Source organism: Beta vulgaris, chromosome 4, assembly GCF_026745355.1.
Source record: "Beta vulgaris subsp. vulgaris cultivar EL10 chromosome 4, EL10.2, whole genome shotgun sequence".
NCBI lineage: Eukaryota > Viridiplantae > Streptophyta > Magnoliopsida > Caryophyllales > Amaranthaceae > Beta > Beta vulgaris.
Window position 1 is genome coordinate 17,684,363 of NC_079205.1, and position 17,051 is coordinate 17,701,413.

Genomic DNA, 17,051 nt, shown 5'->3' on the forward strand with positions numbered 1-17,051 from the left:
CCTTGATCACTAATCATAGCACGGGGTACACCAAATAGAAAAATTTGGACTTCACAAAACCTGCCACAACTTTAGCATCGTTAGTCTTGTGGCCTTCGCTTCCACCCACTTGGAAACGTAGTCCACCGCAAGGAGAATATATAGATTTCCACTAGAGTTGGGAAATGGGCCCATGAAATCAATGCCCCACACATCGAAGATTTCACAATAGAGAAGAGAATGTTGGGGCATTTCATTCCGTTGGGAGATATTCCCAACTCTTTGACACTTGTCACAAACTTTCAAAAAGCATAGGCATCACGAAAAAGGCTTGGCCAAAAGAATCCACAATCAAGTACCTTTCGCGCCGTTCTCTTGGCCCAAAATGCCCACCACATGCATGAGAATGACAAAAATCAAGAATAGAGGCTACCTCACTTTCCGGAATGCATCTCCGGACAATTTGATCGGCACAATGTCTCCAAAGGTATGGATCGTCCCAAACATAGTATCTTGCATCACTTCGTAGCTTATCCTTTTGCATCTTAGTAAACCTGGGGGGAAACTCATGAGAAACAAGAAAATTCACAATGTTAGCAAACCAAGGACGAACATCACGGATAGAAAACAAGGTTTCATCCGGAAACTCTCCAAGAATAGCCTCTTGAGAGTGGGGCTTGTCCTCATCATGGACAAGACGGCTCAAATGATCAGCCACAAGATTTTCAACACCTTTTTGTCTTTAATTCCACCTCAAATTCACTAAGAAGCAAAACCCACCGATATGAGGCGGGGTTTGGCTTCTTTCTTGGTCATCAAGTATCTAATTGCTGCGTGGTCAGTGTACACAATGACCTTGGTCCCAAGCAAGTAAGACCGAAATTTTTCAATTGCAAAAACAACAGCTAACATTTCTTTTTCCGTGGTGGTATAGTTCCTTTGGCCCATTCAATGTCATAGATGCATAATGTATTACATGAGACGCTCTACCACTCTTTTGACCCAAAAAGCCCCCACGGCATAATCACTTGCATCACACATTATCTCAAAAGGGAGGACCAAATGGGGGCTTGAATGACAGGGGCAGAAGTAAGCTTCTCTTTTAAAGAGTCAAAGGCCTTCTTACAAGCATCATCAAACACAAAATCAACATCCTTTTGCAAAACTTGCACAAAGGAGGGACACCTTAGAAAAATCTTTTATAAACCGCCGGTAAAAACCGGCATGACCAAGGAAAGACCTAATTTCACGACACTAGTGGGGTAGGGAAGGGATTGAATCACATCGATCTTTGCTTTATCTACCTCTATCCCCCTAGATGAAACAACATGCCCCAAACTATGCCTTGCTCAACCATGAAATGACATTTCTCAGAATTCAACACAAGATGGGACTCAATACAACGTTTCAAGACAAGGGACAATATACAAGCATTGTCAAAAGATCACCATGAACGGTGAAATCATCCATGAAAACCTCTAAAAATCCCCCCAAAGTCAGAGAAAATACTTACCATACACCTTTGAAAGGTGGCAGGGGCATTACAAAGTCCAAACGGCATGCGCCGATACGCAAAAGTGCCAAAGGGACATGTAAATGTTGTCTTTTCCTGTCCTCTGGAGCAATGGGCACTTGAAAATAGCCTGAGTACCCATCAAGGAAACAATAGAAAGCCCTCCCTGCAAGTCGCTCAAGCATTTGGTCAATAAAAGGAAGGGGAAAATGATCTTTCTAGTTACCAATTCAAACGGCGATAATCAATACATACCCTCCACCCGGTTTGAGTTCGGGTGGGTACCATTTCGCCATTTGCATTAGGTACTGTGACACCACCTTTCTTTGGCACCACTTGCGTAGGACTTACCCATTTACTATCGGAGATGGGGTAAATAATACCCATTTGACACAACTTTATTACCTCCTTCTTTACCACCTCCATCATGGGTGGGTTCAAACGCCTTTGAGGTTGCCTCACCGGCTTAGCTTCATCTTCCAACAAGATCCATGCATACATGTGGAGGGCTAATGCCATGGATGTCGGCAATTGACCACCCAATCGCTGTCGAATGCTCCTTGAGCACCTCCACCAACTTGCTCTCTTGTTCCAAGGTCAACTTGTTGGAAATGATAACTGGCAAGGTCTCTTTCTCACCTAAAAAGACATATTTCAAATGCTCCGGTAGAGTTTTGAGCTCAACATCGGGGGCCTGCACAACAGAAGGAAGTGGTCTTGTGCTAGGCACAGTAAGTGGCATGGGCTTATAGTTTGAAGGATTCAAAGGAAGTTTGGAAAGCTCATTCAATTCAACAACAATTTTAAGCACATTATCTGGCAAACAAAACTCCAAAGAATCAGCATTCAAACTAAAGTCCAAAACACTTTGCAAATCATCATCACGTAAGACATCGAACACACCTTGAACACATGGCTCAAACACATCAATGGCACAGAGAGAGTGATCCTCAATGTTAGGGTACCTCATGGCATCATACATATTAAACTCAATGATTTGACCATCAAACTGCATGGCCAAAGAACCGTGTCACAATCAATCTTGGTCTTAGCCGTTTTCAAGAACGGCCTTCCTAAAAGAATAGGGGCCGAATGCTTATCATGCTCCATATCAATCACATAAAAATCAGCAGGAAAAGTCAACTTATCAACTACCACAAGAACATCTTCAACTAACCTCTAGGAATGGAAGTGATCTATCCGCAAGTTGGATAACAACATTGGTAGGAAGCAAATCACCAAGTGTCAAGACTCATACAAAGAATAAGGAAGCACATTGATGGAGGCTCCTAAATCTAACATGGCCCTATCAATCTTAGTATCACCAAGAGTTATAGGAATAGTGAACATGCCCGGATCATCGCATTTCTTTGGCATTCTCTTTTGAAAAACAGCAGACACATGTTCACTAACCTTAACCGTTTGTTTTCCTTTAACATTACTTTTCCTCTTAATTGAACACATCTCCTTTAACCACTTAGCATACAAAGGCACAGTCTTAATCAATTGCAACAAAGGAATATTCACATTACATTGGCTAAATGTTTCATAAATATCCTTAGATAAATCAAGCTTACGATTGTCCTTAAGTGCATCGGGAAAAGGGGGTGCGGTTTGTATTCCGGGAAAGATTTTACCTCTTGGTGAGAGCTAGGACTCACCACTTTTTCCACCTCTTTGGAAGGAGTAAGAACCTCCACCTCCTCATCTTCGAATCTTGTCTTCTCTTCCACAACCTTGCTCTTTTCGGATGCGTGATCAAAAAGCTCCTTACCACTCCTTAATGTCACAGCACTCACATTCTTCTTGGGGTTCACCTCGGTTTGAGATGGCAATTTTCCAGAATTTTGGGCCTCAAGCCTATTCATGACACTAGACATTTGGCCCACTTGTGTTTCCAAGTTGTAAATGCTTGACTTAGTCTCTTGTTGAAATTGCTCCATATTAGACTGCATGGTAGTCACATTCTTAGTCAAAGCTTTGATCATATCCTCTGTGGACATTGAGTTAGAGCTAGATGATTGCCCTTGAGGTTGATATGGTTGCTTGAATGGAGGAGGTCGATTTCCTTGTTGAAAATTTTGGTTCCCTTGAAAATTTTGATTCCCTTGAAAATTTTGATTCCCTTGCTTGTAACTGAAAGCCGGATGATCTCTCCACCCGGATTGTATGAATTTGAGTAGGGATCATACTTTCTATTTCCTTGATATCCCAAAGCATTCACCTCTTGAGTGTCTTCTTGCAAGTTGGGCAAGTATCGGTAGGATGACCGGTATTGGAACAAATTCCACAAGCTTTCACTTGTTGAGGTTTGTTACTTATCATAAATTGCCGGAACATATTTTTAAGGTCGGAAACCTCCGATTCCAAAGATGAATCAGAACTTGCAGCTTTAACACCCCGGGTAGCATTCCTCTTAGAATAGGTGCGAGAACTCTCAGCAAACTCACCTATGAGCTCCATGGCTTGTTGCTAATGGCCCTCTTAAGCTCATTCAACTTGCTTGAAGGAAAGAACTTCTCCAAGAACGCTTGCTTCATCCCCCTCCATGTGTCGATACTGTTGGGGCTCAGATGATAGAACCAATCATTAGCCTTATCCTTCAATGAAAAAGGAAAGGCTCTAAGTTTGATTTGATCCTCCGTAACACCCCTTGGCTGCATACTAGTACAAACAGCATGGAATTCCGCGAGGTGCTTGATTGGATCCTCCCCATTTAAACCATGGAAGCTTGGCAGTAAATGAACAAGACCCTACTTCAGCTCAAAAGTAACATTCTCCCCAAACTCTGGATATTGAATGGCCAATGGTGCTTGGTCCAGATTAGGAGCAGATAGCTCCCTCAATGTCGGATCAGCTCTAGGCGGCATCTCTTCTTCCTCAACTTCAGAATAATAAGGCAACTCCCGGAAGTGATCCCGAATTTCCTTTCTCAAGTGATAGAGTGTCCTTTCGATCTCTGAATCAAACAACAAAGATCCAATGTGAGAAGCACGGGTGTGAACCATAAGACGGGTTCACACACCAACAATAAAAGCAAATAACACACAAATAACAACCCAAACTTGCTGCCTTCCCCGGCAACGGCGCCAAATTTGGCGAGGCCTAAGTCGTATCGGCTAACGCGCAAATAAATCAATACTACCCTACACAAACGTAGAATAAGGAAGTAAGGTTCGAATCCACGGGAAGAAGGGTTTGGCAAGGTTAAACGTGTATTGTGGTAACAATGGGGGGGTTTTGCTTAAAAGTTTAACTAAGAAAGACTAAGCAAAGGGTAATCAATATTAGACAAATACTTGGCAATCAATCTTAACAACCAATTCAAACTTTGATCATAGAACAACTCAATTCCTATAACTACTTGAATGACCAATTGCGAATCAACAGATTCAATCTCCTCTAACTTAGTGGTAAGATTAAGCGAGCGCTCTAATCCAATCCTTAATGGTTTAACAATCTAGTCCAAGCGTTCTAGATTCAATTAAACAATTAAATAACAACTAAGGAAATGTCAATAGGACAAACTTGCATTCACACAAGCGGTCAAACACAAGTTTATGAGATGATTCTTCTTGTGCACAATTACCCAAAAGCATGCGATAACTGAGCACAAAAACTACCAATGCTAGATAATCTCAAAGCAGACAATTATCTAGATAGCAAAGATTGTAAAGTAACCACAAGTTAAATGATCAGATCAACTCAAAGTACAAAACAATCTAGCATAAAGAATATGAAGAATCATCAAACATTCAAGCAATTAAAAGGAAAAGATTGAACTCACAAAATGGATGAAAAGGTTGCTCCAATTGATTTACCAAGTTAGGAAATTAGTTCCTCATAATCCAAAAGTAATCACTACTATTTTTTTTCTTTTTGATTGTTCTTTCTCCAAAAACAGATGATAGATCCGAAAAACTAACACCAAAGACTAAGTAATATTTTAATCCGCCAAAACAGAGGAAACGAAGAGTCGTTTCCTTATTACAGAGGTCCGCGACCGCGGAGAGTAGGTCCGCCCCGCGGAGGTGGTCCGCGACCGCGGTGAGGTCGCGGAGTTGCTCACGGCGAAATCGTGTATTCTCTCCAAAATTCGCCGCGACCGCGGTCCCTAGTCCCGCGACCGCGGAGGCTGCCGGTACAAATTTCAATCTTCTTTCCTTGAATGCTTCCTCAATTGATTACACATTCTTTCCATTTTTTTCTCCCTTGCCACTTAAATGCACTTTGTTGACTCATTCCACTTGTACACTTGACTTTGTGACTTGACATTTTCTTCAAAAGCACATTGTTACAATTTGACCCTCTCATCAACATAAAAGAAAATAAAGAACTTAAAAACCATATGATGATAAAGAGTACAAAATCATACCAAAATATGTTCAAGACCACACACAAATAACCAAATAAGTACTGAAAAATGCCATATGAACATGGCACATCAATATAGGATGAAGGCCATCTGGGCCCGGGAGCTTTTAGCGGTTTCATACTAAATAGGGTTAACCTTATCTCTTCTATGGATGGGACATCTGCAATCGTTAACCCAACCGGCATAGTCAAAGAGTCTCTCAGGCAAATAACATATTTTGACGTGCAGAGTTTTCTATAAAAGGATAGTATCAGGTTGTTAATACCCTCTTGGTCCTGGATCTCATTTCCCACAACATCCTTAAGGTTATTGATGCGCGTCGCGCTTCTCTTAATGATCACACTTCTGTGGAAGAAGCTTGTGTTTCTTTCTCCCTCTCCACTTCTTTCCATTCTACTCTTAGTGTGCCAAAGCATATCCTCCTGCTCTAGGGTTTTAATTAGGTCTTCCTAAAGTTGGGCTTCTAGACCCTAATGAAACTTAAACATAGGATGGTTTTGGAGATAATTATACGTACCAACTAAACTATAAAGGAGATGGCGCCTTCTTTGGTACACATTTCCAAAAGTAGACTTCGGCTTGTTCCATTCAACAAGACTCTCTTTGAAAACCGGCAGACTATCTTAGATGGACTGACTATTCTTAGGCCAAGAGTGTAGGACTTTCCCACTAAACCTCTCATCAAGCATCCATATAGGTTCAAACCTAAAAGGCTTTTCACCTTAAAACGGAACATTATCAAGCTTAAGGAGAATAGGACAATGATTCGAGGATATCCTCGGGAGATGCCAGAGATTTTCATTAGGGTACAACTAAAACCATATTCCAGATTAGTGCAACTCCTATCATGTCATTCTAAGATTGGATGATGCTTCCTTTTATTGGTCTAAGTACATTTAGGTCCATTAAACTCGAGGTCTACTAAGTTACACATATCCATAGAATTAGCAAAAAGTTATGACCTAAATCTAGACACAGGTCTACCCCCAAATTTTTTAGTTTGATTTGTGACTTCATTGAAATCGATCACACAAAACAAGCCAAGGTTTATTTAAGTTCTGCGCAAAACCAACAAGGTTTTTCCATAACATCATTAATTTCAAAATTGTGCTAGCATAAACGGAAGTAAGAACCAAGGAAAACTTATTAGATATTACCTCAACCACGCCGTAGACTCTTTGGGCACCTTCTCCGATGACCTGGAAATCCAAGATGTGTGATTTCCAAAGCATAAGGATACCGCCTACAAAACCCAGTAGCTCAAGCAAATACCACGAGTCGTACCTCATGTCTCGAATGATCGTCTCCGTTTTTTCACGATCCACCCAAGCTTCCGCTAAAACAACCAATGAAGGGTAATGGTGTTGTTGCATGAGAAGTATAAAGTTTGGCTTAAAGAAGAGTTTAGATAACCCTCTTACATTCCAAAAGAGTAAATTCATTCCTTTATATGGTGGCATTTTCGAGGAGCTTCTTGAGAATCCCCTCATTTCCTACTTCCCATGGATCATCCTCTACTCTGGTTTGAGCACATGTCTACATCTTCGTGTACGGCCAAAGAATCACATTAGCTTCTCGCGGGTTTTTTCTGCCTTTTCCCTCGCCCCAAGTCATCATGAGGCCTAACTGGTTCAAGGGTCGTACAGATGGGCTAGAACAGTGCATTTGTGTTGCTTATTGCTATAATCATCATATACCTTTTTTCACCACAACAATCAAGTGGACGAGCGGGAGAAAAGGGTGTGGGTCCACCCAAGGACCCAAGATGGCTAACATTTGTCTTTCTTCGCTCTCTGCTTCGTTCTCTTTCACTAGAAGCGACCCTAGGAAAATTCTCATGGTGGGGGGAAAGGTGGCCGACGTCTAGCACTTGCGATACATGGGATGGGAGGAATTGAGAGTTGGAATACATCATAAGTTGGTCGAATTTCTCCGAGTGAAGGTACGGGTTTGCAATGAGTGCCTTCACCTCGTTTTATGAAAGCTTCATGTGGAACTCGTTGGGATCCTCGAGATTGTCTGGGAGATAAAACTCCACTACTTCCCAATTCAACTCCGGCTTGAGAGGCCTAACCGGCCTGTTGAAGAGAACTGGGCTGATGGCCTTCATTGGGATCACCCTTAGGCTTGGAAGTGAATCGGGTGGGGGATGAAGGGAGGAGAGAGGGTAGGTATGCTCTCCTCTAACTGAGACAATACATCAAACTGGTTTTGATGATTACCGAGACCAGGTGAAGTGACATCTTACCCAATAGGATTTTCTAGGAGATTTTTAAACCCAACTTTTGGGTTATCCGTTGCTCGATCCTGTAAAGCCGCCTTTTCCTGTAGTTTTCCATCTTTTTGCTTGGGTACCCATTTAGGTTGGGATCCAGACCTTTTGCTTTGCCTCTTTTGGAAGTCAACACTTTTCGACTTTTCCGTCCAACATGGGCCCACATATTTCCCTCCCTTATTTTCGCTTGAGGTCAACTGCCACTATGCGTTTTGGGGGGTCAGCCCTAAGTTCCTTATCATCAACACGCACCGTGAAGTTTTTCACACTATGACCCACCTTCCGACAAATGTTGCATAGCCATGGGTTTTTAGGGGGTGGAAGGAGGGTTGAGGACTGCTGGTGGGGGTGGGGTGGGCTGCAGGTGGTGGGGGTTGGGGATGGGGGTGAAGTGGGGACTACAGGGGTGACCGGGTGGGTGGAGGGTTGGCGGCAGATGACGGTAGTAGTGGCTAGGTGGTTATTATGGAGGAAGAAGGGAAATAGAGGTGGTCAACGTCGGAAACTTTATGGTCAATACCTGTAAATGAGTTTAGGTTTCATCTTGCAAAAATAATTTACTTTTTGGTTTGTTTTCGCAAAGAATGCTTTATAAGGTTTGTTTCGCAAAATTGAACCTTTTAAAGGTTTGTTTGGCAAATTTTCCAAAATAATATGGAAATTATTATCTATCTTCATTGCATGAGCTTTCATACATGAACCATCTCCTCTCTTATTGCATTGTTTTGCTCAATGGAACTCTTGAAAGATATGTATATGGGCTAGCGGTTCATGACAAAACAACATATTTTATTCCTTATTTATTAAATCATTAGTCAGATCATCTAAGGGACCAAAACATCCTAGGAATTAGGTGAGCCTTGATATAGAATCTTGAAAATATGTTAATTTTAGAGACGATGTCAACAAATTATAACAAACAACAAGCTACGTGGTTTTTGATCATATGAAAGTGGTTAATCCTTTATGCCCCCATCAGTTAAAATGATTGAAATCCTATACCCTAAGTTTGAAACATACTACTTACCTCCATTTCGTTTTAAACGCAACAGTTTTCATTTTGGAAAATTTTGTGAATTTACAAGAATACCCTTACTAAAAAAATTAAACCACACTTAATCATACCTAATGATCATCTAAACCTCCATCATTATCCCCCTTAAGATTCTCTCTCCTCACTTCCACCCACCACTTTCTCTCTCCTCACTCCCACCCACCACCACTCTCTCTCTCTCCTCACGCCCACCTGTCGAAATTCGTCCCACCATATCCCTCTGTCGGAATTCATCCAAAACACCCGCTGGAATTCGTCCCCACCATCTCCCTCTCTCTCTCTCTTCGAAAATTGTGCGGTTTCGTGGTGTTGGTAAACTGGGATTTTGATGGTGTTGATAAATTGGGGTTTGGTGGGTTTTGGTGGTGGGTTTCGGTGGTGGATTTCGGTGGGTTTGGTGGTGGATTTCAATGCGTTTTGGTGGTGGATTTCGGTCGTGTTGGCATTATACGGTTCGGTGGTAAACTGAGATTTTGGTGGTGTTGGTAAATTGGGGTTTGGTGGGTTTTGGTGGTGTTAGTGGTGACATTGGCGTTTGGTGGTAGATTTTGGTGGTGTTGGTATTGTTTTGAAGGTGGCGGTGGCAGTGCCTAGGTGGTGGTGGTGGCAGTGCCTAGGTGGTGGTGGTGGCAGTGCCTCGGTGGATCAGGTGGTGGTAGTAGGAATCTGTGTTAATCAACCTTTTTGTTAATCACATGCCCCTTTTTTTTTAAAACACTCCTCAAGAAATTTCAACTAAGGGTCCGTGCCACTCCAATTGTTGCGTGTAAAATAAAATTGAGGTAGTATTTGCTATTGTAAAAAAAACAAAAAACAAGGCTAAATAGAGAACGTGTGGTCCAACAAACCAATTGAATACCAGGTAGAGAATTTACCAAATTGCTCCCTCTTCACCTGTTCGCGGGAGGATTGTTCTCCAGATAACTGAACTCTTGTAAAGACTACTTCCTTATCAAGATTACGTAATGTTTGACAACTTGACGCACGACTTCGCAAGAACAAATGAAGGTGGCCCTCTTACAACAGCAGAGAATTTTGTATATTTGTGTTCAGTGCTCATGAGATTGCAGCACAACATAATTACACTACCCAATTCGTAGCAAGACAATGTATTTAACTCAGGCTGAGATATTTTGGAGTACAGAAAAAAAAGAAAAAGAAAAAAGAAGACACTATATGTTATTTCACAAAACTAATCATACTTTCTTGAAGAACGATAATATATTTCCTTGCTTAGGATCCTTTGAATTTGCTCCTTTCTTACTGCCAGCTTTTCCTGCTGCATGAGAAGGCACTGTGCTTCCCACTGCTGGAGACTTCTTATTAGTAGCAGCCCTGAGGTGTTAAATGAAAAACATTTAGCACAATATATTTGAAATGGTGTAAAAACTGCAGAATGGAAGCACTATCAAAGTTAAAAGATAAAACACTTTGGACCTCAACTAAAAAGATGCAGATTCCAGAGTTCTTATCGATATAAGAAATACTAGAAAAAAGGAAAAGAAAATTGAAACATGACGAGGATTCAAATGAACGTATATGATGACGATAACCTTTTAACAGGATTTGCTGGACCATTCTCTTCAACCTTCCCGGTGTGGCCATTAGAATTTTTCGCAATGTCGCTACTACTCTTCTTTGCATCTGTATCCTTCGTGTCTACCTCTTCACCTTCCCATACCACCTCAGTGACTACCAAGAGTACCAACAGAAACAAGAGATCAAAATATCAACTATACAGCAGGAAAAAATGCTGAAAAGATAAATTCTGAAAGTTAACAGTTATGCAAGCAATTTTTTTCACATATATATCAAGGTTTTGTGCAATAAAATATAACAGCAAGAACAATCCCCATAAACAAGGAAGTGGAAGGATAGTGATGTATTCATTTTCAAATATTTGGATAGAAATTGACTAAAGGGAAATTCAAGGTCCGATTTACTCTCCCTATAAATAAACTCAACTCTTCCAAAGTTGGAAAGATTTGGAGTGGAAAAATAAGCCCACAACTCCCTCCCCTTCCTCTCTTTTCTTCCCGTCCCTTTCCATCCACCATTACTATACAAACTACTGTAAACTTAATGTAACAATTTAATACATGTCAGCCATAAACATTAAGCAAAATGCACAAGAAACATTAGCAAGACACAATAAGGATATAAGAAAGGGAATAACAGATGGCAGTACCTTCTCTCCCACGTTCATCAATTCGTGTCTTCAATACTTTTCTTCTTTTAGGTGAGCTTGGAGCAACATCTGCTCCTTTATTCTTATTACTCATATCAACATCAGGTGTTCTTCCATGGTTCCCTTCTGGGGCAATCTTTACATTCTTACCCTTGTCAAGAGCTAAAAGATCATCTTGAAAAGAATGGTTGACATCACCTATTATTTTTTCTTTCTTCACTATTGGTTTACATTCCTCTTGTTCATCAAACTTCGGTATACTGTTCATGATGTCCAATGTTGTACTCTTTTGTTTTGCATCTTGACATGATTTCCCTTTCGGAACATCAGGCGATCCTAGATTAACAGCCATTTCATAGTCCTCCTCATCTGAGTCATCAAAGACTACCCTTCTCTTCTTGCCACCATCATTGGAAGGTCTCTTGAAATTGACATCATCATCATCATCACTATTTGGAGCATCCAAGTTTTCACGAGCACTAATTTGAGCATCCGCACTATCTGAAACACCTGTCACTGTGTGATGGTCCAAACAAGTTAGAGCACACTAAGCGAGAAAATATGAAGCAGGAGTTCAAGTAAACACTAAGAAAGTGAGAACCCATATACACACAAAAACACACATGCATATTTAACTCCCTATCTAACTGTCTATCAACCTAATAACACACACCCCCCAAGTCCCTTTTAGAGCAACTTTCTTTTAGAAGAATAGAATATATATTTTTTGTATTGAATCAACAACCTTTAGCTTTGTACACGAGGACAGGGTCCCCAATGGAAGAGGACACATTTTTGGTGGCAACAGTTCAACAAATGCCGGCTTTACCGGCACACAACAACAGCAAAGTCTTAGTCCCAAAACGATTTGGGGTCAGCATTTACCAGCATAAATAAATACATAGCAAAACAGTGAAAATTACACCATATGGTTCCTGTTTGCATGTCATGCTTATTTAATTTCTGTTGCATGTCGCACCAATTGTCATTGAGTTTCCAAGAGGTGAAATTTCAGGATTGTGTTTCTGGACCTCAGGTATAGTCAGTCTTACTTCAGGGTAAGATGAATTCCACAACAAAAATCACATTGGGTATGAGATTCAAACATAAAGTAAAAGTCTGTAAAAAAAATGTTCATGTCTGAAATCTCAGAATATTACTATACATTTCTGGGAGATTGATCTAAACACATTATCTATATCAACAGGTTCCACAATCTGAATTCGTTTAGAACGTCTGGTAGTGCATTTGGTAGACATAAGGCATTATAGCACAAAAAATATTTCTGAAATTGACACTCACCATTTGTCTTCAAAGCAGCAGATTTATCTTCAGCAGGGGAGTTGATAGATTTGGATTTTGAAGATGCACGACCCCATAAGTTTGCTAAGGAGCTCCCAGTTTTTGCTGAGCTACTATCACTCTGACCTTTCTTCTTGATAGGAAGATAAGTTTTATTCTTATCTGACTCCTTGATTTCTAGCTCACAAGTACCAGACCTGCCAGCTTCAGTTCCGGATGTGGTTACAGTGGAAGATTGCAGAGGTAATTTTGGGCTTGCTTGGTCTAATTTTATTGGCTCGGGTTGCATAGTTGAACGACTTTGGTTAGCTAAACTACCTACAGCCTGACCTGGCATCCCTACACCTTTAGTTTGTGGCACTGGCACGGCTATAGAAGCTCCTTCAACATTACGCTTAACAAAGGAATTTGAGACCCCACAGAACCTGAACCAAAAAGGACAAGAAAAAGTAATGAGAACAAGTACGCAAATTTAACAAGAGAGCGGCGGCAAGGGGAGGGATGTTAAGCATAAATTAAACTTATTACAGATCTAACCAAGTGTTGATACTGGTAGCTGCTATAAATGTAGTTTATCTTGAGAAAAGAGAAGTAAGACATCTAAACTTCTCTCCCTGAGGACCATTCCCGACGTTGGCTTCTCATTAAGCTTGTGAAAAGGAATTCCAAGGACAGACCATGCTGTACAACTAAAAGATGTTTGGAAGACCAAAAGATGGAAAAGTTGGCGAACTTTGGCAAGGTTCTTCAGTTTATTGTGCTCTTTATAGAGAGATTTGCAAGCAGTATTTCTCACAGGAAGTGGTTGAAGAAAATAAACAATAACCAAAGGCTAGGGTTTTTCTGCTTGATTGAGTTGTCCTGGGTGGGAGTCTCTTTTTTTAATGCCCGAGTGCCTGACGCAAAATATATTGGTTCTCACATTGCATTTTTCTCACAATCTTTTGGCTGTTAACCTTTCAAAATATAAATAGACTGAAATCTGAATCATGAGGCAACAGCAAGTTCAGTTCTCCTAACCAAATAAAATATTAATTAGCCAGCGGTATGATTAACACTGTAAAGAGAGTCAGTTAACAACCCACCAAGTGCATCAAAATATATTTGAAACAATCAGATCAAGATTATACTATCTCAAGGAATTCACCTAGAAGGCTAGAAGACCCCATTTTCAATAAGGTTGCAATAAAAACAGAGTTGCACATCCATACAATAGTCAGAAGATCTGTAATACTATAACATAAGACAATCTGCTAGGTAAAAGATTTACTACCTATTATCTCTGAGACAATTATCTATTATAACAGGTTGCTTGAAAAGCTCTTCAGCTTGAATAAACTCTGCATTCCATATAGCAGCTGGATCTTTTGGGATACAGGCTTGTACACTATAGACTTGGACTGAGCAACTACCATCAAAATCATGCTCGGCTTCTGATTATTCAACTCCAAACATTCAGCATCAACACTTAAGAAAGGAAAAAACAAAATTGAAGAGACAAATAAAATCTCATTTATAAGCATAAACCTGCAAGTTTCGGTCCTGGAACGAGTCTTATGTGGTAAGTTGGTGGAGATTTCTTCAACCATCCGGATGCAGTGTAGACTACTTCTAAGTCATCTTTGTGTTTCTCCACAAATTCCTGAAGCAACCTAGACAAACTCAAAAAGTAAGCCTCAGCATAAAAATAGGAAGAAAAAGAAAACTTATTTCTTCAATGAAGCCTCACTTTTTAGCAGCATTCGATGACACCAGAAAGTTACGACTAAGCCACTTGTAAGAAACCTGAGAAAGGAAAAGACGATCAATCACAGAATATCTAGTGCAAGAAGCAGCGCAATGACCAACCATCTAGTCCTGTAAGATGTAGACAACACTACCCTCTGTGATTTTATTGCTTTGACTCAACGTTTGACAGAGGACAATTGTATATTATTATCAGCAACATATAAAAATACCAATCATTATTTGTTGGGTCCTGAATTCAAAGGGAAGGATTATCTCACACACAACTGGACAGGAAACACCCATAATGGTAGTCTATAATAGAATGAGCCTCTTAAAGGCATTAAGGCAATGACAGTTGCTGATGTTGATGCATACTTCCTCCGCTTCATAATTCATGCAACACTTGCAATGTCATGGTGTCAAATACACTATTTTGACCATGAATATCTTCAATTGTGTATTAGTATTATATTATGAAATTTTGATATTCAAAAAACTTCACATTGAGATGAATCTGACAAGATCCCACGTAACATATTCTTTTATATAATGGTGAGAATTGGTGGTCAAATTTATAAAATTTGACCTTAAAATAGTAAGTATTGCATGCATTATGGGACGGAGGAAATATATTAAAATAAGCACACATATGGTATTTGGAACAGATAGCTTAGTTTGTTTAAGAAATTATATCATCATATAAGACTAACTAGGCCTATTAATCTCCCCTCAAAGGGAAGCGAAAAAATCTTTCAAGATAAGGATCTGCTAAATGGATTATTTCCAATCCTCGACTTTTCATTTCTTAGTTCTTTCCTTTAGCTGAAAGCAGATTTGAAAGCTGTAGAGGCTCATTAGAGCTATTTGAATTACTGAATGTCTGCAATAAGATCCAAATAACCTAATTATGTGGCTCTAGCCAACTAGGGGGCTCAAAATATTCCAACAAGAAACATAAAGCAGCTCTTTGCATGACCAATTACCCATATGTTTCAAGCAAGTTTTTTAGGTCACCAATTTTTCCTCTAACTTCACTCAGAGTCTCATGACACCCTGTCCGCACTAGTAGATGAACATATGAAATGATCTTGAATCACTAAATCACCTTTGAATCCCCATTTTCAACATATCCTTGGAAAAACTACATTTTCTGCTGGTTACTATATGTCAATTTCTTTCAACATCTTTGAAAGTGATGATGACAAAGCTTAGATGGTGCACACGCTAGTACATAGAGCATGGTGTGCACATGTACATGGATAACAACCTAAATGTACATGGATAACAAGTCAAATGAACATATGTACATGAAAAGCAAGCCAAATAAACAAATGCACATCTCCAGTTGGTACATGTTCATTGGTATTGGTCTCTGTGTACATAATCTAGTCTTTCATGTTCATCGTGAGTATAGTTCTTTTCCTACGGACGTGTGTATGTACTTGCCGACTAATTGATTCAAACTGTACTAGCTACCCCTCCGTCTCTTATTAGTTTACCCACTATCCTTCTTCTTTAGGTTGTCTCTTATTAGTAAGAACGAGTATAATTGTATGCAGGGCCAAAAACTAGTTGATATATAATTGCAGAAAATTTAAACAAGTTGTCCAACATACATTGAAAAATTCACCAAATTAGTTAGCGGAAATGAAAGATATTTAATCATACATCATGAATTCAGCAAAAAATCAGATCAATCAGAAGGCAGTAAAAGCAAAAAAAAAAAAAAAAAAGAAATTTACCACTTGAAGGCGGTCGGAAACGAGAGAAGATATCTCTTCGAGAATTCCTAGGGTTTCGACTTCCGACATTATTTGTTCTCAAGAGACGAATTGATGGAGGAGGAGAGAGAAAATAGATGAAGAAGAGAGCAACGAACAAAACAGTGAGCGATGAATCGGTGATTGTGAGAAATCAGAGAGAATAGAGGGGTTGAGTAGGGCAAAGTGATTTTCCCGCCATTATCTGCGTGGGAGACCACCTTTATTAGAACAAGCTAAGAGATGCATGCGCTGATGCGCACATAAAAAAAAAAAAAAAAAAAAAAAACCCAAAACTGTTAAAATGTATCAAAGTGTACAATAATTTATCGTATAGAAAGAGAGGTACAGCCTCAGGAATTAAAATGCAAAAATTAAAACAAAACAAAGTAATAAAACTAGGGAGGCACAAAACGTGGTAAAGCCACGCCTATAACGTCCTCAAATAAAATTCTACCTAGGTTTAAAGGGGGACTTGAATCAACTCAACTTTGTTGTTCTGGGTGACACCTTGGTTAGCTAACCAATCTGCACCTCGATTAACTTCACGATAAACGTGTAAGATTTCAACCTCCCAATCATTTGAAGTAATCAGTTCTCTGCAATGGTGATTTATATGGACACATTCTCCCCCCATAAGCCTCTTAGCCCTTAAGAATCCAAACAGCAGCTAGATTATCCATTTGAATCTGTAGCTTTGTAATACTCATCCTTTTCGCTAATTCCAAACCAAAATCAACAGCCTTGATCTCAGCTACGAAAGCGCGACAAAAGCCAAAATTAACTGAGTAGGCTATATGAAGCTTACCAGTGTGGTCTCTGATTAGACCGCCGCCCCCAGCAGGTCCGGGCGTACCTTTAGCTGCTCTATCCGTGT

General features: G+C 40.0%; 2 protein-coding genes across 2 annotated transcripts; both read right to left on the minus strand.

The window, feature by feature from the left end:
• Nucleotides 1-1,964: 1,964 nt before the first annotated feature.
• Nucleotides 1,965-3,955, minus strand: LOC130591069 (uncharacterized). The gene is made up of 5 exons (XM_057393972.1): nucleotides 3,851-3,955; nucleotides 3,154-3,441; nucleotides 2,768-2,989; nucleotides 2,612-2,671; nucleotides 1,965-2,501 (listed from the first exon to the last, which is right to left on the minus strand). The coding sequence occupies exons 1-5, from the start codon at nucleotides 3,953-3,955 to the stop codon at nucleotides 1,965-1,967; spliced, it is 1,212 nt and encodes a 403-aa protein (XP_057249955.1).
• Nucleotides 3,956-10,185: 6,230 nt separating this feature from the next.
• On the minus strand, nucleotides 10,186-16,558 carry LOC104891331 (hypothetical protein). The gene is made up of 8 exons (XM_010677010.4): nucleotides 16,157-16,558; nucleotides 14,416-14,471; nucleotides 14,214-14,338; nucleotides 13,960-14,119; nucleotides 12,687-13,111; nucleotides 11,385-11,900; nucleotides 10,750-10,888; nucleotides 10,186-10,531 (listed from the first exon to the last, which is right to left on the minus strand). Exons 1-8 carry the CDS (start codon nucleotides 16,223-16,225, stop codon nucleotides 10,393-10,395), a joined length of 1,629 nt encoding a protein of 542 aa, XP_010675312.1. The 5' UTR covers nucleotides 16,226-16,558; the 3' UTR covers nucleotides 10,186-10,392.
• Nucleotides 16,559-17,051: the final 493 nt, after the last annotated feature.